This window comes from Carcharhinus amblyrhynchos, chromosome 11, assembly GCF_965287045.1.
Source record: "Carcharhinus amblyrhynchos chromosome 11, sCarAmb.v2.hapA, whole genome shotgun sequence".
NCBI lineage: Eukaryota > Metazoa > Chordata > Chondrichthyes > Carcharhiniformes > Carcharhinidae > Carcharhinus > Carcharhinus amblyrhynchos.
In genome coordinates, this window is record NC_137334.1 from 19,791,644 (window position 1) to 19,813,850 (window position 22,207).

Sequence of the window (22,207 nt, forward strand, 5' to 3'; positions counted from 1 at the left end):
TTCACCTTTTCGGTCTCCCCTCTATTTTCTGGCCGCTTTTCCTCAGGTCCATTTGCTGAATCTAATCTGTGCCATAATAATGTGTTTGAAGTGGAATGGGGAAAATGATGTGAGAATAGATGCTGCAGGTTCCTCTGTCTGGAACTGGAAGGTGCTGGTATAGAAATGGAATTACTCACTCCACAGCAAGGAGAGCTTTTCAGGCCCAGGCCCAAGCTCAGGCCCTCAGGCTCAGGCTCAGGCCCTCAGGCCAAGCTCAAACCCTCAGGCTCAGGCTCAGGCTCAGACTCACACCCAGTCCCAAGCCCTCAGACTCAGGCTGCGGCCTAGGCATGCAGGCCAAAGCTTTCAGCTGTCATTTTGACATGTGGTTTCCGCTCTGTCTCCACTATTAGCCTCCTTCTCGAAAGGGGGGCATAGAGTTAAATCTGAAACCTGCCTCTGTGACCAGGTGTACAGATTGTGACACAGGGAATTTTCATTCAGTTTCCCACACCCCAGGCACTGAGCGAGTTTGGGGTTGGTTTAGCCCAGAACTGAAGGACCTGGGCTAATTTTTCTCCTCAGTCGCATCCATCTCTCAGGTTTAAGAACATGGGAACAAGAGGAGGCCATTCAGCCCCTCAAGCCTGTTCCCACCAATCAGTGAGATTAGGGCTGAGCACAGACTTAACTTCATAAAGCCACATTCTCCCCATCACCCTCAACACCTTTGGCTAACAAAACTCTATCACTCTCAATGTTAAAATTAATAATTGATTTATGTTACAATACAGAGTTAATCCCCTTTACCTCACTTTGTAATCTGTTACAAGTGTTTGGGAAGGTGTGAACTGTCCTCCATTAACGTTTAGAGAGTCACGAACAGAAATCCCTGACACTCACTTTAAGTAAATAATTTACAAGTTATTTATTTAACCAACCGGGAACTTTAACTAAACAAGTAATATATTGATTAAAGTAGATACTCCTGGAATGCTGTTCAAATAAATACAAGGATCATTTATGACCAAAAAGTAATGATATTAACTTAGTCACTCTCAAAAGAAATATACAAACAGGTTTTATGGCTTTGGAACGAAACCGTTGGAGTTCTTCTGCCGATGTCGCTGGCACGGCAGCACAATGCCAGGGACCCGGGTTCGATTCCCGGCTTGAATCACTGTCTGTGTAGAGTTTGCACGTTCTCCCCTGTGTGGGTTTCTCTGGGTGCTCTGGTTTCCTCCCACAGTCTGAAAGATGTGCTGGTTAGGGTGCATTGACCCGAACAGGTGCCAGAGTGTGGCAACTAGGGGAATTTCACAGTAATTTCATTGAAGTGTTAATGTAAGCCTTACTTGTGACAAATAAATAAACTTTACTTTACTTTAAAGTTTTTCTGATTTGCTATCTTCCTGGTAGATAGATGGAGATTTCTCTTAAGAGATATTTTTAGCTGGCAGGAGCCACACTTGCCCCTTCTATTGCTGAGAGGTGGCAGCTTATCAGTTCAACTCAAATAAACTGAACTGAACTGACTGAACTCAACTAACTAACTAACTGAACTGAACTCGCTCATTGAACTGACCAAACTGCCAACAGGCAGTTAAGTTCGTAATTTTTATATCCCTGATGACCTATCAATGTTCCTCCACCAGGATTGGTCTGATGGTGTCAACAACAATAAATTCAAGTTTGATAGGGTCCTGATCGCTGAGCGTCTTCTTTAAACTGATAGGCTGTCCAAATTCAAACGCCTGGAAAGCCTGTTGCCAAGGCAACCCTGATACTTGGGCCACATTACAAATGTTGCAGTCTGTGTACTCTGTGTGCCAGCATTTTTAAACATCCAAACATGAACACAAAACCAGCTTTTAAAGGGACCTCCCATCACAATGTCTAACGTGAATAGCATTCATGGAAAAGAGTTCCAAACTTCACTCTTTGGGTGTGAACAAAGAACAGTACAGCACAGGAACAGGCCCTTCGGCCCTCCAAGCTTGCACCAAACATGATGCCTGCCTAAACTAAAACCATATGCACTTACGGAGTCTGTATCCTTCCGTTTCCATCCTGTTCATGTATTTGTCTAGATGACCCTTAAATAACGCTATTGTACCTGCTCCCACCACCTCCCTGGGCAGCATATTCCACACATTCACCATCCTCTGTGTAAAAAAACTTGCCTCGTTCATCTTCTATAAACTTTACCCCTCACACCTTAAATCTATGCCCCCTAATAATTGACTCTTCCGCCCTGGGAAAAAGCTTCTAACTATCCACTCTGTCCATGCACCCCATAATCTTGTAGACCTCTATCAGGTTGCCCCTCAACCTCCTTCGCTCCAATGAGAACAAATCAAGTTTCTCCAACCTCTCCTCATAGCTAATGCCCTCCGAACCAGGCAACATCCTGGTAAATCTTTTCTGTACTCTCTCCAAAGCCTCCACATCCTCAGGTAGTGGAGATGTTTCCTTAATCCCATTCCTGAAAGGTTTGGTTCTCAAACTTAGACTCCCCAAGCAATGGAAATAGTTTCTGTTTCCCTCAATGGCACGGTGGCACAGTGGTTAGCACTGCTGCCTCACAGCGCCAGGGACCTGGGTTTAGTTTCTGGCTTGGATCACTGTGTGTGGAGTTTGCATATTCACCCTGTGTCTGCTTGGGTTTCCTCCCACAGTCCAACAATAAGTTTAAGTTTATTTATTAGTGTCACAAGTAGGCTTACATTAACACTGCAATGAAGCTACTGTGAAAGTCCCCTGGTCACCACACTCCAGGGCCTGTTCGGGTACACTGAGTGAGAATTTAGCATGGCCAATGCACCCTAACCAGCACGACTTTTGGACTGTGGGAGGAAACTGGAGCACCCGGAGGAAACCCAAGCAGACATGGGGAGAATGTGCAAACTCCATATAGACAGTGACCCAAGCAGGGAATCAAACCTGGGTCTCTGGCACTGTGAGGCAGCAGTATTAACTACTGTGCCACCCTATGTAAAGATTATGTGGATTGGCCATGCTAATGTGCCCCTTAGTCTCCAAAGATGTGCAGGTTAAGTGGATTGGCCATGCTAAATTACTCCTTAGTGTCCAAAGATGTGCAGGTTAAGTGGATTGGCCATGCTAAATTGCTCCTTAGTGTTCAGAAGATTAGCAGGGTAAATACATGGGGTTATGGGGATGGAGCCTGGGTGGGATTGTTGTCAGTGAAGACTTTGATGGGCTGAATTGCCTCCTTTTGTACTGTAGGGATTTAAAATCTTGGAATTGTTATCTAATCATGGCTTAACTGTCTCAACTCCAGGGAATAAATCCTAGTTTGTGTAATCACTTCAAATATCTTAACCCAAGGAGGCCCAGGAACATTCTGGTAAAGCCTGGCTGCACTCCCTGTAGGTGTGGTACCCATCGATGAAGACAGGAACTCCAAGTACAGTCCAACCAGGGCCTAGTGTCGATGTACATCTCCTGCAATGTCTTGTATTCCAGTCCCTTCTGTAGGCCAGCATTCCATAGAGCGTAGTCTATCGGAATACTGCCCCTTCCATTGCCACCTCACGGAAATCTGGGGACATTTGCAAAGATTAGATCGGGATTTGGGGGAGGAGATTTGAGTGAACGGGTTCACATTGGGCTAGGATGGGAGCGATGGGCCGAACGGCCCCTTTCCCAGCTGCAATTCCTCTGATTCTACGGTCATCGTTTTGCCTCTTAAGGAAAGTCGGCCATTCCGGATTCCACGGAAACTTCCAGAATAGAAGGATTGGATCAGGGCGCCCGGATCAGTGAGGACGGCCCAATCAGCGCAGAGCATGGTGCGAGCAAGGATGGAGGGAATGTCGGTGTTTTCCCGGAGATATCCGGCCAGCCGGAGCTGGAGAGAAGAAAGGTCGGATTCATCAGGCTCAGGATAGAGGAAGATGGGGATCTGGTGAAAGGTGAGGATGGATTATTCTGTCTGTAATTCTTATTGTCCCTCTCCCTGTGGTGGAGCTCTGTGAGGGACCACTCCCTGTCCCAGTGCGGAGCTCTGTGAGGGGCATCTCTCTGTCCCAGTGCGGAGCTCTGCGAGGGGTCTCCCTTGCCTAGTGCGGAGCTTTGCAAGGGGCTTCTCCCTGCCCCAGTGCAGAGTTCTGCGAGGGGCCTCCCTTGCCTAGTGCGGAGCTCTGCAAGGGGCCTCTCTCTGCCCCGGTGCGGAGCTCTGCAAGGGGCCCCTCCCTGCCCCGGTGCGGAGCTCTGCAAGGGGCCCCTCCCTGCCCCGGTGCGGAGCTCTGCAAGGGGCCTCTCCCTGCCCCAGTGCGGAGCTCTGCGAGGGGCCTCCCTTGCCCCATTGCGAAGCTCCTGTTTTCTTACTGTTAAGACACTTTTGGGATTTGAAGTCAAAAATGACTCTTTGAAAGAGAATACTGGTATATTTCTGTGCATCCCTTTAATCTTTTAAAGGGGTCAAATACTTCATGTTATATGAACCATAAAGCTGCTTTACTTCACATCAAATTAAGATAAAAAGCAACGATTGTGACAGAACTCAGCTTCCACCTAGTATAATTACCCTTGACAAAATAATAAACACTGTTGTAATGGGTCAAATTCAGCGTGAAGTTCAGACTTATGGAGCAGCCAGGGTAATCCAGAGCAGTACAAGTCTTCTTGCTGTCGGGGTAGGCGGGTGCTCCAGGAGTTTGAAACCAGGTTTGGAAGGTGACGTAGATCTGGAATTTTCCACAAGTTGCAGATCAGAAAAAAACCTAACAGCAGCAAATTCAAACAGGGAGGACTTTCTGTCCTCGCTGGAGCATTTCCAGACTGCCACAACCTGGCTCAGAGTTTGAGCAGGGGGATCTGGTTATGCCTGGTGTGGAATTCATATCCTCACAATAAATCAGGGGAGTACAGCAGGGGGCAGGGTCAGCGAGGGGGCCGGGGTCAGTGAGAGGGTGTGGGGTTAGGGGGATGGGGTCAGAGAGAGGGCAGGGTCAGAGAGGGAGTGGGGTCAGCAAGAGGGCCAGGGTCAGCGAGGTAGAGGCAGGGTCAGCGAGAGGCAGAGTCAGTGAGAGGGTGGGGTCAGTGAGAGGGTGTGGTCAGAGAGGGCATTGGGTCAGAGAGAGGGTGGGGTCAGCAAGAGGGTGGGGTCAGTGAGAGGGTGTGGGGTCAGGGGGACGGGGTCAGAGAGAGGGCAGAGTCAGTGAGGGGACGGGGTCAGAGAGAGGGTGGGGTCAGCGAGAGGGCAGAGTCAGTGAGAGAGTGTGGTCAGAGAGAGGGTGGACTCAGCGAGAGGGCAGAGTCAGTGAGAGGGTGTGGTCAGAGAGGGGATGGGTCAGCAAGAGGGCAGGGTCAGAGAGAGGGTGGGGTCGGGGGGGTGGGTCAGAGAGAGGGTCGGGGGGGCAGGACAGAGAGGGGATGGGTCAGCAAGAGGGCAGTCAGTGAGAGGGCGGGGTCAATGAGAGGGCAGGGTCAGCAATGGGGTGGGCTCAGCGAGAGGGTGGGGTCAAAGACGGTGTGATCAGAGAGGGGGGTGTGGTCAGTGAGGGGGCAGGTTCAGCAAGAGGGCAGGGTCAGTGATGGGACGGGGTCAGTGAGAGGGTATGGTCAGAGAGGAGGTAGGGTCAGAGAGGAAGTGGGGTTAGAGAGGGTGGGGTCAGCGAGACGGCAGGGTCAGCTGGAGGGGTGGGGTGGATTCTAATCACCTCCTTGCATTTGTCGTACAGTTACCCGGGCTGCAAGGTGGGAATTCTGATTGACGTGATGTGAGTTTGCCAGTGTTGGACTGGAGTAAACACAGTAAGAAATCTCACAACACCAGGTTAAAGTCCAACAAGTTTATTCGGTAGCACAAGCTTTTGGAGCAACTCACCTGATGAAGGAGCAGCACTCCGAAAGCTTGTGATTCCAAATAAACCTGTTGGACTTTAACCCCTGGTGTTTTGAGACTTCTTACAGATTTCTGACTGTGAGCTCAGCTGTATTTTGGATTAATCCTTCTTGCCTCCCATCAATCCAGGGGGTGCGGGTCAGAGCCGAAAGCCTAGGCCTGTACTCCAGGTGCTGCCTCCAATCCACAGCACGACAGGCCCTGCCAAGCAGAGGAACCAGGCAGGCCTCAGACGCAAGATCCAAAAGAACAAGAATTCATCAGCAGGCGCTGTGCGAGGCACCGTCCCCGAGGAACTGAAGGGTGAGTGCGGACTGCCCAGGGGCAGGAACTAGCAGATAAACAGTGGAATAGAAACAGGAGGAGGCCATTCAGCCCCTCGAACCTGTTCCACCACTCTGTTACTCATGACTGATTCCTAACTCAACTCCATCCAACCAGCTTGTTCCACATCTCTCACACTCTTTTCAAGCAGAAATCTATTGACATCTCACTGATGACATGCTGTTACGGTCACATACCTGTAACCTAGGCAGAGCACGAGTGTTTCCTGCAGTGAGCAAGCTGCTTAACTAAACCGTTACCGCAGATCTGGTTACAGTCAGTGTTACAAACACCACTGAAAGCTACATCAGTCAAATCCCAGTTTGAAATGTGGGCGGCACGGAGGCACAGTTGTTAGCACTGCTGCCTCACAGTGCCAGGGACGCAGATTCAATTCCGGCCTCAGGTCACTGTGCCAAGTTTGCACATTCTCTCATGTCTACATGGTTTCCTCCGGATGCTCTGGTTTCCTCCCACACTCCAAAGATGTATAGATTAGGTGGATTGGCCATGCTAAATTGCCCCTTAATGTCCAAAGGTGTGTAGGTTAGGAGGATTGGCCATGCTAAATTGCCCCTTAGTGTCCAAAGATAAGAACATAAGAAATAGGAGCAGGAGTAGGCCATCCAGCCCTTCGAGCCTGCCCCGCCATTCAATAAGATCATGGCTGATCTGAAGTGGCTCAGTTCCACTTTTCCACTTTCTCCCCATAACCCTTAATCCCCTTGCCTACCAAAAACCTATCTACCTGCGTCTTAAATATATTTAGCGAGGTAGCCTCCACCACTTCAACGGGCAGAGAGTTCCAGAGATTCACCACCCTTTGAGTGAAGAAGTTCCTCCTCAACTCTGTTCTAAACTGCCCCCCTCTTATCTTAAGGCTGTGCCCTCTAGTCCTGCTGTCCTTTCTGAGCGGGAAGAACCTCTCCACCTCTACCCTATCCATCCCCTTCCTCATCTTATAAGTCTCAATAAGATCCCCTCTCATCCTTCTAAACTCCAACGAGTACAAGCCCAGTCTATTCAGCCTCTCTTCATAGCTCAACCCCCTCAACTCCGGTATCAGTCTAGTGAACCTTCTCTGCACTCCCTCCAAGGCCAAAATATCCTTGCGCAAGTGTGGCGACCAAAACTGCACACAGTACTCCAGCTGCGGCCTCACCAGTGCCCTATACAGCTGCAGCAAGACCTCCCTACTTTTATATTCAATCCCCCTCGCTATGAAGGCCAGCATCCCATTTGCCTTCCTGACCACCTGCTGCACCTGTAGGCTGGGTTTTTGTGACTCATGCACAAGGACCCCCAGGTCCCTCTGCACCGTAGCATGCTGCAGCTTTTCGCCCTTTAAGTAGTAGTCCTTCCTACTATTATTCCTGCCAAAGTGGATAACCTCACATTTGCCAACATTGTATTCCATCTGCCAGGTCCTCGCCCACTTGCTCAGCCTATCTAGATTCCTTTGCAGACTTTCTACACCCTCCGCCCAATTTGATTTTCCACTTATCTTTGAGTCATCAGCAAATTTCGACACCTTACACTCAGCTCCCTCCTCCAGATCATCTATATAAATGGTAAATAGCTGAGGCCCCAGCACCGATCCCTGGGGCACTCCACTAGTCACCAAGTGAAGGTTAGGGGGATTGGCCATGCTAAGTTGCCCCTTAGTGTCCAAAGATGTGCAGGTTAGGTGGATTGGCCATGGGAAATGTGTGGGGTTATGGGGATAGTGCAGAGGGGAGAGCATGGGTGGGATACTCTGTCAGACAGTGACCTGAGGCTGGAATTGAACCTGGGTCCCTGACACTGTGAGGCGGCAGTGCTAACCACTGAGCCACCGTGCCCGCTATGTTTCAGTGATAAGTGAGCTCAGATTGCAAAGTGTCTTTCTCTATTTGATCATGTTCCTGGCTTCCCACCATTTAGAAAAGTGCGCTGATGCGACCTTTCTTGGGCCCAAACCCGAGGAAGTCAGCTTTCCCCTCAGCTATCCTCCATCTGCCCCAATCCATCTTCACACTCAATCTGTCCCCTTTACGTCTTCCTGCTCCCAGCTGCGTTAAATGCTGTGCCACATCGTTTAGTGTGAGTCAGCAGGCTAGGAGGATGGAATGCAAGAAAAGGCACCATTTGGCACTGCCCTCCTGTCAGGCATATGCTCAGGATTGCTGTTGTGGGCAGGATAGTAATGTAGCTGTAGTCTTGCTGTGCCCCTGGCTCCAGGGCAGGAGACGGGGGTGTATTGGATCATCGGACAGAGTCTCTCTGATTGTGGACTGTGTTTTACTCTCTCTGTCTCCAGAGCTCCATAAGGACACCGCGGCGGGAAGCTTGCTCATGGCTCCAGACGGACAGGTTGTGCAACTTTCCTGGTTGGGACCTGCCCAAATTCCCAATGGCTGCTTTCCAACCAACGCCTCTCATCAACAGGGTGAGCTAATCTCCTTTCTCGATTTGATTTATTATTGTCACGTGTATTAACATACAATGAAAATATTGTTTCTTACGCACTATACAGATAAAGCATACCATTCATAGAGAAGGGAAAGGAGAGGGTGCAGAATGTTACAGTCATAGCTAGGGTGGAGAGAAAGATCAACTTAGTGCGAGGTAGCTCCATTCGACAGTCCATGACGGCAGCAGGAAGGAAGCTGTTCTTGAGTTGGTTGGTACGTGATCTCAGACTTTTGTATCTTTTTCCTGTAAAAATAACACACACACGAGCATGCACGCACACTTGATATTGCTCACCATATCATAGCACCCTTCACAGAACATTACCCTCCTTACATTGTCCTCTGTCACTGCTAATGGAGCCTATAACATCTCCCATCTGTCAGGAAGCCATGTCAACAGAAGGGTGAATCTCCACACAGGAGTTACACTCAATCACCATTCAGGCATCTCCCATTGACGTTGGCACAGTGGTTAGCACTGCTACCTCACAGCGCCAGGGACCCGGGTTCGATTCCCAGCTTGGGTGACTGTCTGTGTGGAGTTTGCACGTTCTCCCCATGTCTGCATGGGTTTCCTCCCACAGTCCAAAAGATGTGCGGGTTAGGCGCATTGGCCGTGCTTAAATTCTCCTTCAGTGTACCCAAACAGGCACCAGAGTGTGGCAACTAGGGAATTTTCACAGTAACTTCATTGTGGTGTTACTGTAAGCATATTTGTGACTAATAAATAAAATTTAAACTTAAACTTTAAACAATCATACGATTCCTACAGTGCAGGTGAAGGCCATTTGGCCCATCGAGACCGCACCAACAACAGTCACATCCAGCCCCTATCCCTATAACCTTAAGTATTTATCCTACTAATCCCCCAGACACTAAGGGGCAATTTAGCATGGCCAATCCACCTAAGCTGCACATCTTTGGAGTGTGGGAGGAATCCCATGTAGACACAGGGAGAACGTGCAGACTCCACACAGTGAACCAAGCTGGGAATTGAACCTGGTGCTGTGAGGCAGCAGTCCTAACCACTGTGCCACTGCCCCCCTGTAACCCATTTATTCTCTCCCCTACCAGGGACAATGCCCAGCCATTTTAAGTTGATGTAGTAAGCATTGGGTTACACTCCACTTTGCAACTGATTCAACATCTCCAAAGGTCAGGCAGTCAGAGAGAGACAGAGAGCGGAAGTTAATGTTTCAGGTGTGTGAGTTTCTCTGGATCTGTTGAAATATCATCAGCCTGAAACATTGACCTTATCTGCCATCCAACTCTGCAGACCTTCCTGACCTATAACACTTTTCCAACATTTTCTGGGGTGTTTTTCTCATTCTTCCATTGCATGTGGGCATAGCTGGAAAGCTCATCCCTAATCGCCCCCTGGGAAGGTGGTGGTGATCTGTTCCTTGAACACGCTGCAGTCCATGTGGTGTAGGTACACCCACAGTGCTGTTAGAGAGGGGGCGTTCCAGGATTTTGACCCAGCGACGGTGAAGGAGCAGCCGATATATTTCAAAGTCAAGTTGGTGAGTGACATGGGGGGAGATCTTGCAGGTGGTGGTGTCCCCGTGTATCTGTTGCCTTTGTCCTTCTAGATGGAAGTGGGCATGGATTTGGGAGGTGCTGCCTAAGGAACCTTGCTGAGTTCCTACAGTGCATCTTGTGTATGGTACACACTGCTGCCACTGTGTGTCGGTGGCGGAGGGAGTGAATGTTTGTGGATGGGGTGCAAATCAAGCAAGCTGCTTTGTCCTGGATTGTGTTGAGTTTCCTGAGTGTTGTTAGAGCTGCCCCCATCCAGGCAAGTGGAGAATATCCAATCACACTCCTGACTTGTGTCTTGTAGATGGTAGACAGGCTTTGGGGAATTGGGAGGTGAGTCACTCTCTGCAGGATTCCCAGCCTCTGACCTGTTCTGGCAGCCACAGTATTTATATGGTTAGTCCATTCAGTTTCTGGTCAATGGTAACGCCCAGGATGTTGATAGGGGGGGATTCAGCGATGGTAATGCCATTGGATGTCGAGGTCTGATGGTTAAACCCTCTCTTGCTGTAGACAAAATAACATAACATAACATAGAACCCTACAGTGCAGAAAGAGGCCCTTCAGCCCATCGAGTCTGCACCGACCACAATCCCACCCAGGGCCTACCCCCATATCATACCAACTAATCCCTCTAACCTCCGCTACCCTGGACACTAAGGGGCAATTTCTTAGCATGGCCAATCAACCTAACCCGCACATCTTTGGACTGTGGGAGGAAACCGGAGTACCCGGAGGAAACCCACGCAGACATGAGGAGAACGTGCAAACTCCACACAGACAGTGACCCAAACCGGGAATCGAACCCAGAACACTGGAGCTGTGAAACAGTAGTGCTAACCACTGTGCTACTGTGCTGCCCATGGTTATTGGTTATTGCTGGCACTTGTGTGGCATGAACGTTATTTGCCATTTATCAGTCTAAGCCTGGATATTGTCCAGATCTTGTTGCATTTGGACATGGACTGCTTCAGCATCTGAGGAGTGGCGAATGGTGCTGAACATTGTGCAATCATCGGCGAACACCCCCATTTCTGACCTTATGATGGAGGGAAGGTCATTGATGAAGCAGCTGAAGATTGCTGGGCCTCGGACACTCCCCTGAGGGACTCCTGCAGAGATGTCCTGGGACTGTGATGAGTGACTCTCCACAACTACAACTCATCTTCCTCTGTGCCAGGTAAGACTCCAATCAGCAGAGAGATTTCCCCCTGATTCCTATTGACTCCACGTTAGCTTACGTGGAGGTAAAGACAAGTGTAGGCTGGCAGAGTAGAGGTTCTTTCACTCGACACCATTGGTCGTGGAAAAGTCAATCCTGGTTCCAGGGATGGAAACCTTCACAGGGTCAAACCACCAGAAATGATCTAATGGGGGAGCAAGTGGGGGCTGTGCATGTGGGATGCTGTGGCAATTGGTTTCTCCTAACCGAGGTCTCCATGGTAACTGGTTCCCTTATTTTACAGAGCACGTTCCACCTGAGCGCAGTGTCGATCGCAAGAAGGCCAGACAGGCTGTTCAGCAGGGACTGGAAGGTGAGTTAGTGAAACAGGACAGGACACAGAATCCAAACACCTCAGAGACCTTTAGCACTGGAATGTATATCGAGGGACTGAATTCGCCAAGATGCTGGGAGATCCCCCCCCCCTGCTGATGATAGTGGGATTTTTCACTTTGACTTGGGCAGGGTCGCAGCTGAGGCTTTGGTTTAATGCCTCTTTCTAAAGCCAGCACTTTGGACAGTGCCGCATTCTCATGGTACTGTACTAGACAGACACGCCCTGGTATGTGTGCTCAGCTCACAAGTGTGGAACTTGAATCTCCACACTTCCGAGTCCAGATCACTGTCCAGTGACACCTCATAGAATCCCTACAGTGCAAAAGAAGCCATTCGGCCCATCGTGTGCACTGACTCTCTTACACAGTTTCTTAGCCAGGCCCTTAGTGTCCCTATCCCCATAACCCAACTTGTTTAGCATGGCTAATCCACCTAACCTGCACATCTTTGGACACTAAGGGGCAACTTAGCATGGCCAATCCACCTAACCTACATATCTTTGGACTGTGGGAGGAAACTGGAGGAAATCCATGCAGTGATGGGGAGGACATGCAGGCTCCACACAGACCTGAGGCTGGAATCAAACCCAGGTCTCTGGTACTGTGAGTCAGCAGTGCTAACCTCTGTGCCACCGTGCTGTCCTCCTGGCCGATACTGAGATTGAGCTGAAACCCATGTGCATATCCCGAACCCAGGAATGACGGAATAAAAGGGGCGCACTCGAATCTCCGAGTCAGGCAGTAAAAATCAGCTTGAAACAAAATGGGGGATTTGGATATGTTATCACATCTTACTCGGGTCACTTTGCAATCGCCCATTCAGTAAACCGCTCAATATCTAGGCTTGGAGTTTGTTTTGACACAGGAATTATATGAGAATAAATGAATGACTCAGCCAAGAGTTCATCTGTTTCCTGAGGTCCATTTATTTGAACACAAGATTCAAACCGTAACATAATCCCCTGACTCATCTGATGAAGGGTCATCCAGACCTGAAACATTGGCTCTATTCTCTTTCCACAGATACTGTCAGACCTGCTTAGATTTTCCAGCATTTTCTATTTTAGTTTCAGATTCCAGCATCCGCAATATTTTTGCTTTTATTTTTTTCCTTACTGCACAATTTAAATACATTACAACATTCAAATATCTTGTAAGTAACTGAGTCATGTAATCACTCCAATGTAGCCAGCTTTGTTTAATACAGATCTCACTCCAACAATTGACCAGAAGCTGAAATTTAGAACTGGCTGCTTTGTATACAGTTACAGTAAGAAGCCTCACAAAACCCGGTTCAGGTCCAACAGGTTTATTTGGAATCACAAGCTTTTGGAGCGCCGCCCCTTCATCAGGTGAGTGGAGAGGTAGTTTTCACAAACAGGGCATATATAGACAAAGACATAATTGCAAGATAATGATTGGAACCCAACTCTCCACTCACCTGATGAAGGGGCAGTGCTCCAAAAGCTCGTGATTCCAAATAAACCTGTTGGACTTTATCCTGGTGTTGTGAGACTTCTTACTGTGTCTGCCCCAGTCCAACGCTAGCATCTCCACATCGTTGTATACAGTTAAAAATCCTTCCAGTTATTTTCCATTCTGTCCATATCAGTAAGCACCCGATCTTTGACTCAAATGGGTTGTGTTGGACATCCTCCAGACTGGGGCCTCTAATGTGTTATTGGGTTTTATCTAATCTTATCAGAGGAGTTTCAAAAGCCTCCTAATGTTCTCAGTACCATCCGATACCCAAAAACATCTCACTGTGCAGCAACTTTATAAAAGAGCACCAACTCATGGTGCTCACAGCTCTGCCTTTTACTCAAAGCATGCTAGTCAAAAGTCAGGCTAAAAATGACGTCAACTTTCTTCTCTTCTTCACAGTTGTTAGCAGTGCACATCAAACAATTCTTCCAGAAATCCTTCACAGACCCTCCAAGCTGTGGTTACGCCCGTTCCCCAGCGTTTCATCTTGAATGCTGTCAGAGCCTGTGTGCTTTGCCCCTTGACCCCCATCTATTAACCCATAAACTCCTCCCAATTTTGTTTTTAGGTCATGCATGATGTGGGAGCATCACTGGCCAGGCCAGTATTTATTGCCCATTGCTAATTGCCCCTTGAGAAGGTGATAGTGAGTTGCCTTCTTGAGCTGCTGAGTTGTAGGTACACCCAGAGTGTTGTTTGGGAGGGAGTGCCAGGATTTTGACCCAGCGACAGTGAAGGAATGGCCGATATATTTCCAAGTCAGGATGGTGAGTGGCTTGGAGGAGAACCTGCAGGTGGTTCCCATGTATCTGCTGCCCTTGTCCCTCTAGATTGTAGTGGTCATGGGTTTGGAAGGTGTTGTCTAAGGATCTTTGGTGAATTGTTCTCAGCATCTTGTAGGTGGTACACACTGCTGCTACTGCGTGTTGGTGGCAGAGGGAATGGAAGTTTATGGATGGGGTGCCAATCAAACAGGGCTGCTTTGTCCTGGATGGTGTCGAGCTTCTTGACTGTTGTTGGAGCTGCACCATCCAGGCAAGTGGGAAGAATTCCGGCACACTCCTGACTTGTGTCTTGTAGATGGAGAGGGGGGTTTTGATCTGGGATGGAGTAGGAATGGTTTCCTCTATCTGCTGTCTCCATCGTAACTGGTTTCTTTTATTTTCCAGGGCACATGCCAGTTGATGGCGACCTCACTGACAAGCAGGCAGGAGCAGATACTGCGCAGGAACTGGGAGGTGAGTTAAAGAAGGCACCTCAGGCAGTACAGCACTCCATTAGTACCGCATTTGAATGTCAGCCTGGATTAGGTGTGCAAGTGGGTAGAATGGGACTTGGACTCACAACTATCTGATCATTGTCCAGTGATCCCTGGTTTAGAGAGAGAGGAAATCAGCCAGGGTTCCTGCTCCTGATCACTGTCCAGTGATGCCTGGGTTAGAGAGAGAGGGGAAATCAGCCAGGGTTCCTGCTCCTGATCACTGTCCAGTGATCCCTGGGTTAGAGAGAGGGGAAATCAGCCCAGGGTTCCTGCTCCTGATCACTGTCCAGTGATCCCTGGGTTAGAGAGAGAGAGAGGAAATCAGCCAGGGTTCCTGCTCCTGATCACTGTCCAGTGATGCCTGGGTTAGAGAGAGGGGAAATCAGCCAGGGTTCCTGCTCCTGATCACTGTCCAGTGATGCCTGGGTTAGAGAGAGAGGGGAAATCAGCCAGGGTTCCTGTTCCTGTTCGCTATCCAGTGATCCCTGTGTTAGAGAGAGAGGAAATCAGCCAGGGTTCCTGCTCCTGATCACTGTCCAGTGATGCCTGGGTTAGAGAGAGGGGAAATCAGCCAGGGTTCCTGTTCCTGTTCGCTATCCAGTGATCCCTGTGTTAGAGAGAGGGGAAATCAGCCCAGGGTTCCTGCTCCTGATCACTGTCCAGTGATCCCTGGGTTAGAGAGAGAGAGAGGAAATCAGCCAGGGTTCCTGCTCCTGATCACTGTCCAGTGATGCCTGGGTTAGAGAGAGGGGAAATCAGCCAGGGTTCCTGCTCCTGATCACTGTCCAGTGATGCCTGGGTTAGAGAGAGAGGGGAAATCAGCCAGGGTTCCTGTTCCTGTTCGCTATCCAGTGATCCCTGTGTTAGAGAGAGAGGAAATCAGCCAGGGTTCCTGCTCCTGATCACTGTCCAGTGATGCCTGGGTTAGAGAGAGGGGAAATCAGCCAGGGTTCCTGTTCCTGTTCGCTATCCAGTGATCCCTGTGTTAGAGAGAGAGGAAATCAGCCAGGGTTCCTGCTCCTGATCACTGTCCAGTGATCCCTGGGTTAGAGAGAGGGGAAATCAGCCCAGGGTTCCTGCTCCTGATCCCTGTCCAATGATCCCTGATATAACACACACACAGATACTCAAATCTTTTGTGCTGCCAACCTGTGCCTGAATTCCTGTGGTGTTAGAAATGTGGGGAGCGGATCTTGGCTCTATAATCTGAGTTCTGATTTAAAAAATCACTTATTACAATCACAGAATGCAATTACGTACACAAATTCCTCCGGGATGAGTTTATATGTTCATAAGTTCATAAGATACAGGAGCAGAATTAGGCCATTTGGCCCATCGAGTCTGCCCCGCCATTCGATCATGGCTGATATGCTCCTCATCCCTATCTTCCTGCCTTCTCCCCATAACCCTTCAACCCATTACCAATTAAAAATCTGTCCAACTCCTCCTTAAATTTACTCACTGTCCCGGCATCCACCGCACTTTGGGGGAGCGAATTCCACAGATTCACAACCCTTCGGGAGAAGTAGTTTCTCCTCAACTCTCTCTTAAATTTGCTGTCCCTTATCCTAAGACTGTGACCTCTCATCCATCCCATGTCTACTTTATCCATACCTTTTATCATCTTGTATACCTCAATTTGACCTCCCCTCATTCTTCTAAACTCCAGAGACTATAGGCCTAAATTGTTCAGTCTCTCTTGGCAACCCCTGGGATGCCCATTCTATTCTGTGTCTGATAGTCATCTGAACTGGGCATTCTCCCCAGGGGCACCACCCAGCTGACAGCAGGAGATTGGCAAACCGGCCCACACGTCCAGCAGGGCAGTGCACTGGACAATGGAAGTCCAGAAGCAGAGAGAAAATTAAAATGAAACTTTTCCCTCTTTGACTGGAATACCATTGGAAGGGGCAGTGGAGGAATCAGTATGTTCTGTGAGGTTAATCGTTCTGTAATTGATTATGTGAGTCTGGTAACTGATCTATGCTCACTGTGCTTGACTGGTTAAGCCTGGGTGAGGACTCAGAGCAAAGTAAACCGACACCACAGAATCTTCTAGAAGCTGAGCGTGTACAGGCGTTTTGTGATTGCAGAGTAATTTTAAAACTTTTATAAATAAACATGTTGCTCACTTGGAAACAAGAGTCATCTCTGTATTGCTCTGAACCATTGTGATGTGGAAAATATAGCCTGAAAGGACAGTGAGCGCAGATCCAGTAGGAACTTTCAAAAGAATTGGATAAATGTTTAAACAAGGAAATATTTATAGAGCAGGAAGGAAGGAGAAGGGGGCTGGGCCCAAGTGGAAAGTTCCTTCAAGGGGATGGTACAGTAAATTATTTTTTAAATTCATTCGTGGGACATGGATGTCGCTGGCTGGCCAGCATTTATTGCCCATCCCTAGTTGCCCTTGGAAGTCAGTTGAGAGTCAACCACATTGCTGTGGCTCTGAAGTCACATGTAGGCCAGACCAGGTAAGGATGGCAGATTTCCTTTCCTAAAGGTTATTAGTGAACCAGATGGGTTTTTCTGACAATAGTTTCATGATCATTGGGAGATTCTTAATTTCAGATATTTTTTATTGAAATCAAATTCCACCATCTGCCATGGCGGGATTTGAATCTGGGTTCCCAGAACATTAACTGAGTTTCTAGATTAATAGTCTAGCATCCCCTAGCTAATGGGATGAATGGCCTTCTCCCCTGCTGTAAGATTATTTGATCTAATTAATTCTACATTGAGTGATATCCTTTCCCTCTGATTCCTTCCTGATGTAGATGCCGATACTGTCTCTGGGAGTGAAGGAGATTCTAGTCAGTCCCTGGGGTCAACACATATCCGCTCGAAGCAAAGGCGAGGCAGGAAGGTCAGTGTAAAAATCAGCTGCTCTGGGAAACAGTTTTCCAGCATTAGATCCACTGACTAAAAGCTGAGGAATAGAGAAAAGCCCTTAAAGAGACTACATCACCCCCACTGTCAACCTACAACTCTGCATATCCTCAGAGGAGGGACTGAATAACCAGCACTCCCAGTGGGATCTGATTCCATATAAACTTCAATCAGCACATGGGATGTTACAGGATGGCCAGTGTCTCAGAATAGATATACATCTCAACTTGACACAGCTGAGGCTTACTGGACAGAGAGCTTTACTCTGTATCAAACCCCATGTTTGATGGGGGACAGTGTAGAGGAAGTTTTACTCTGTATCTAACCGTGACGCTATGAGGTCTAAAGTTAAGGATAGGGTACAGGTAAGGGAAGAGGCCGAGGATGTCCCAATTGGTGGCGTTACGGCAAATAGGGTCCAGGTGAAGGCTGGGATGAAAGCGCTTTATCTGAATGCACGAAGCATTCGGAATAAAGTGGATGAGCTGGTGGCGCAGATCGACACAAATGGATACGATCTGGTGGCCATTACAGAGACGTGGCTGCAAGGTGACAGGGACTGGGAGATGAATGTACAGGGCTATCAAGTGTTTAGGAAGGATAGGCAGGAGGAAAGAGGGGGTGGCCTAGCTCTGCTGATTAAGGATAGTATCAAGGTGGTAGCAAGGGATGATATCGGAGCCAAAGAGCAGAACGTGGAATCGTTGTGGGTGGAGATTAGGAACAGCAAAGGGAGGAAGACGCTGGTGGGTGTCGTCTATAGGCCCCCGAATAATGATCTGGAGGTGGGGCGGGCTGTTAACACGCAAATAAGTGCGGCGTGCAGGAATGGGACGGCAGTAGTTATGGGAGATTTCAATCTGCATATTGATTGGTCGACCCATGTTGGACGAGGTGGGCTCGAGGAGGAGTTCTTGGAATGCTGCCGGGATAATTTCCTTGAACAGTGTGTGTTGGAGCCGACGAGGGAGCGAGCTATCTTGGATCTGGTGCTATGTAATGAGGCGGGTAGAATTAGGGACCTTGCGGTGAAGGATCCTCTTGGAGAGAGTGATCATTGTATGGTGGAGTTTCTGGTGCAGATGGAGGAGGAGAAAGTGGGTTCCCGGACACGCGTCCTTTGTTTGAATAGAGGGGAGTATGGTAGGATGAGAGAAGAATTGGCGAATGTGGACTGGGGGAGTGCGTTGGAAGGTAGGTCTGCTGAGGAGCAGTGGAGGATCTTTAAGGAGATCTTTCTTGGTGCTCAGCAGAAATTTATTCCGATGGTTAAAAAGGACAGTAGGAAGAGAGGTAATAAGCCGTGGATAACGAAGGAGGTGAAGGAAAGTGTTAAATTAAAAGCGGAGGAATTTAGAGTAGCTAAGAGTAGTGGGCGAGAAGAGGATTGGGAAAGGTTTAAATGTCAACAAAGATTGACAAAGAAGTTGATAAAGGAGGGTAGGAGAAGCTATGAGGCTGGGCTAGCACTTAATATAAAAAAGGATAGCAAGAGTTTTTATAAATATATAAAAAGGAAGAGGCTGGCTAGGGTGAACGTTGGTCCTTTAGAGGATGAGAAAGGGGAGCTAGTGGTAGGGGATGGGGATATGGCTAAGGTCTTGAATAACTTTTTTGTTTCTGTCTTCACGGAGGAGGACGTGAATAATTTGCCGGGTGTTAGCGATGGAAAGGTGGTAGGAATGGAGGGTCTTAATGACATTACTGTTACTAGAGAGGCGGTGCTCGACAGACTGGAGGGGCTGATTGTGGACAAGTCCCCAGGACCGGATGGAATGCATCCGAGGGTTCTGAAAGAAATGGCGGAGGTGATAGTGGATGCCTTGGTGGTTATTTTCCAGACGTCGCTGGATTCCGGGGAAGTGCCGGAAGATTGGAAAACGGCTAATGTTACGCCGTTGTTTAAGAAGGGTGCCAGGCAAAAGGCGGGGAATTATAGGCCGGTTAGTTTAACGTCTGTGGTAGGTAAAACGTTAGAATCCGTCATTAAGGAGGAAATTGCGAGGCATCTTGAAGGGAATTGCTTGATAGGGCGGACGCAACACGGTTTCATTAAAGGGAAGTCGTGTCTGACAAATTTACTGGAGTTCTATGAGGATGTGTCTAGGGCAGTGGATAGAGGAGAGCCGGTGGATGTGGTCTTTCTGGATTTTCAGAAGGCGTTTGACAAGGTACCTCACAAGAGGTTATTGCAGAAGGTCAGGGGACATGGAGTTGGGGGTAGGGTGTTAGCGTGGATAGAGGATTGGTTGTCAAATAGGAGGCAGAGAGTGGGGGTCAATGGGTGCTATTCGGATTGGCGGTTGGTGACTAGTGGGGTGCCCCAGGGGTCGGTGCTGGGGCCTCAGCTATTTACCATTTATATAGATGATCTGGAGGAGGAACCGAGTGCAGGGTGTCGAAATTTGCTGATGACACCAAGATTGGGGGAAAGGCAAATTGTGCGGAGGGTGTGGAGAGTCTGCAGAAGGATCTAGATAGGCTGGGCGAATGGGCCAGGAAATGGCAAATGGAATTTAATGTTGGCAAGTGTGAGGTGGTCCACTTTGGTAGGAAGAATGGTAGGAAGGACTATTACTTACGTGGCGAAAAACTGCAGCAGGCGACGGTGCAGAGGGACCTCGGGGTCCTTGTGCATGAGTCGCAAAAACCCAGCTTGCAGGTGCAGCAGGTGGTCAGGAAGGCGAATGGGATGCTGGCCTTCATAGCGAGGGGGATTGAATATAAAAGTAGGGAGGTCTTGCTGCAGCTGTATAGGGCATTGGTGAGGCCGCAGCTGGAGTACTGTGTGCAGTTTTGGGCGCCGCACCTGCGCAAGGATATTTTGGCCCTGGAGGGAGTGCAGAGGAGGTTTACTAGGCTGATACCGGAGTTGAGGGGATTGAGCTATGAGGAGAGGCTGAATAAACTAGGCTTGTACTCGTTAGAGTTTAGAAGAATGAGGGGAGATCTCATTGAGACGTATAAGATGATGAATGGGATGGATAGGATAGAGGTGGAGAGACTCTTCCCGCTCAAAAAAGACAGTAGGACTAGGGGGCACAGCCTCAAGATAAAGGGGAGGCAGTTTAGAACGGAGTTGAGGAGGAACTTCTTCACTCAAAGGGTGGTGAATCTCTGGAATTCTCTGCCCGTTGAAGTGGTGGAGGCTGCCTCGCTAAATATTTTTAAGAAGCGGGTTGATGGGTTCTTGATAAGAGAGGGGATTAAGGGTTATGGGGAGAGGGCGGGAAAGTGGAACTGAGCTACAACAGATCAGCCATGATCTTATTGAATGGCGGGGCAGGCTCGAAGGGCTAGATGGCCTACTCCTGCTCCTATTTCTTATGTTCTTATGTTCTTATGTTCTGTGCTGTACCTGTCCTGGGAATGTTTGATGGGGGACAGTGTAGAAGGAGCTTTACTCTGTAATTAACCCCATGCTGTATCTGTCCTGGGAGTGTTTGATGGGGGCAGTGTAGAGGGAGCTTTACTCTGTATCTAACCCCATGCTGTCCCTGTCCTGTGAGTGTTTGATGGGGACAGTGTAGAGGGAGCTTTACTCTGTATCTAACCCCGTGCTGTACCTGTCCTGGGAGTTTTTGACGGGGGACAGTATCGAGGGAGTTTTACTCTGTTTCTAAGATGTTGTCAGAGTTGGATTGTACATGTTCCTCTCTCTGAACATTGCCAGCTGATTTGTCCAGTAATCCGACCCACTGTTTGCATGGTGCCTCATTTATTGATTTTACTTTTGTGGTTTCGACCAGTCGAATTTGTGTCCAGGTAAACCCTGAATGATTCATTGAGGTGTACCAAAGACTTTGTGTCTCTCCTCCCTGTGCAGGCCCTATATCTTGAGGACTTGCTGCAGCACCGGTCAGTGATGCCGAGACAATCTCTGCGAAGCCTTTGGTTTGTAGAATCCCTACAGGACAGAAGGAGGCCTTTCGGCCCATTGAGTCTGCACTGACAATGATCTGACCCAGACCCTATCCCCGTAACCCCACACAATCACCCTGCTAATCCCCCTGACTCCAAGGGGAAAATTTTTAGCATGGCCAATTCAACTAATCTGCACATCTTTGGACACTAAGGGGTAATTTAGCATGGCTAAGTCACCAAACCTACACATCCTGAGACACTAAGGGTCAATTTAGCATGGCCAATCCACCTAACCCAGTCATCTTTCAGACTGTGGAGGAAACTGGAGCACCCGGAAGAAACCAATGCAGACACGGGGAGAACGTGCAAATTCCACACAGACAGTGACCCAAGTCAGGAATCGAACCCGGGTCCCTGGTGCTGTGAGGCAGCAGTGCTAACCACAACTGTGTCACCGTGTCACCCAGGTTAATCACTGTTCCAAAGCTCTGACCTCAATAATCTCACCCACAGGCTGAGGAATCCTTTGTGTCTTATTCAGTTTCTATTCAATTTTTTTCAGGTTTTGAGGAGAGGGGCCCAGAGGCAGACCGACCCTGATTGGGATTCCTCAGGTAAGAAACAGGCTGGCAGGGCGATGGAGAGGGGGAGGGGGTCTCCACACGCCTGGCAGCCATTCAAGCTCAGACAACAGGCCACACAGCAGGATGAGTTGGACTTGCAACATGGAATTTCTTGGGATTATCATAGAATCCCTCCAGTGCAGAGGGAGGCCATTCAGCCCATTGAGTCTGCACCGACCACAATCCCACCCAGGTCCTATTCCCATAACCCCATGCATTTACCCTGATAATCCTCCTGACACTAAGAGGCTATTTAACATGGCTAGTCCACCTAACTTGCACATCTTTGGATTGTGGGAGGAAACCGGAGCACCCGGAGGAAACCCGCGCAGACACAGAGAACATGCAAACTCCACAC

General features: G+C 48.8%; 1 protein-coding gene across 2 annotated transcripts in view; it reads left to right on the top strand.

The window, feature by feature from the left end:
• The window catches only part of LOC145349958 (uncharacterized), a 49,870-nt gene that overhangs the window by 7,233 nt on the left and 20,430 nt on the right, over positions 1-22,207 (top strand). For both annotated transcript variants that reach the window (XM_080198690.1, XM_080198691.1), the window contains 7 exons: positions 3,699-3,920; positions 5,984-6,157; positions 8,478-8,606; positions 11,637-11,705; positions 14,382-14,450; positions 17,251-17,339; positions 21,789-21,840. In XM_080198690.1, the coding sequence (XP_080054816.1) occupies positions 3,699-3,920; positions 5,984-6,157; positions 8,478-8,606; positions 11,637-11,705; positions 14,382-14,450; positions 17,251-17,339; positions 21,789-21,840 (804 nt within the window). The remainder of the gene's footprint in view (positions 1-3,698; positions 3,921-5,983; positions 6,158-8,477; positions 8,607-11,636; positions 11,706-14,381; positions 14,451-17,250; positions 17,340-21,788; positions 21,841-22,207) is intronic.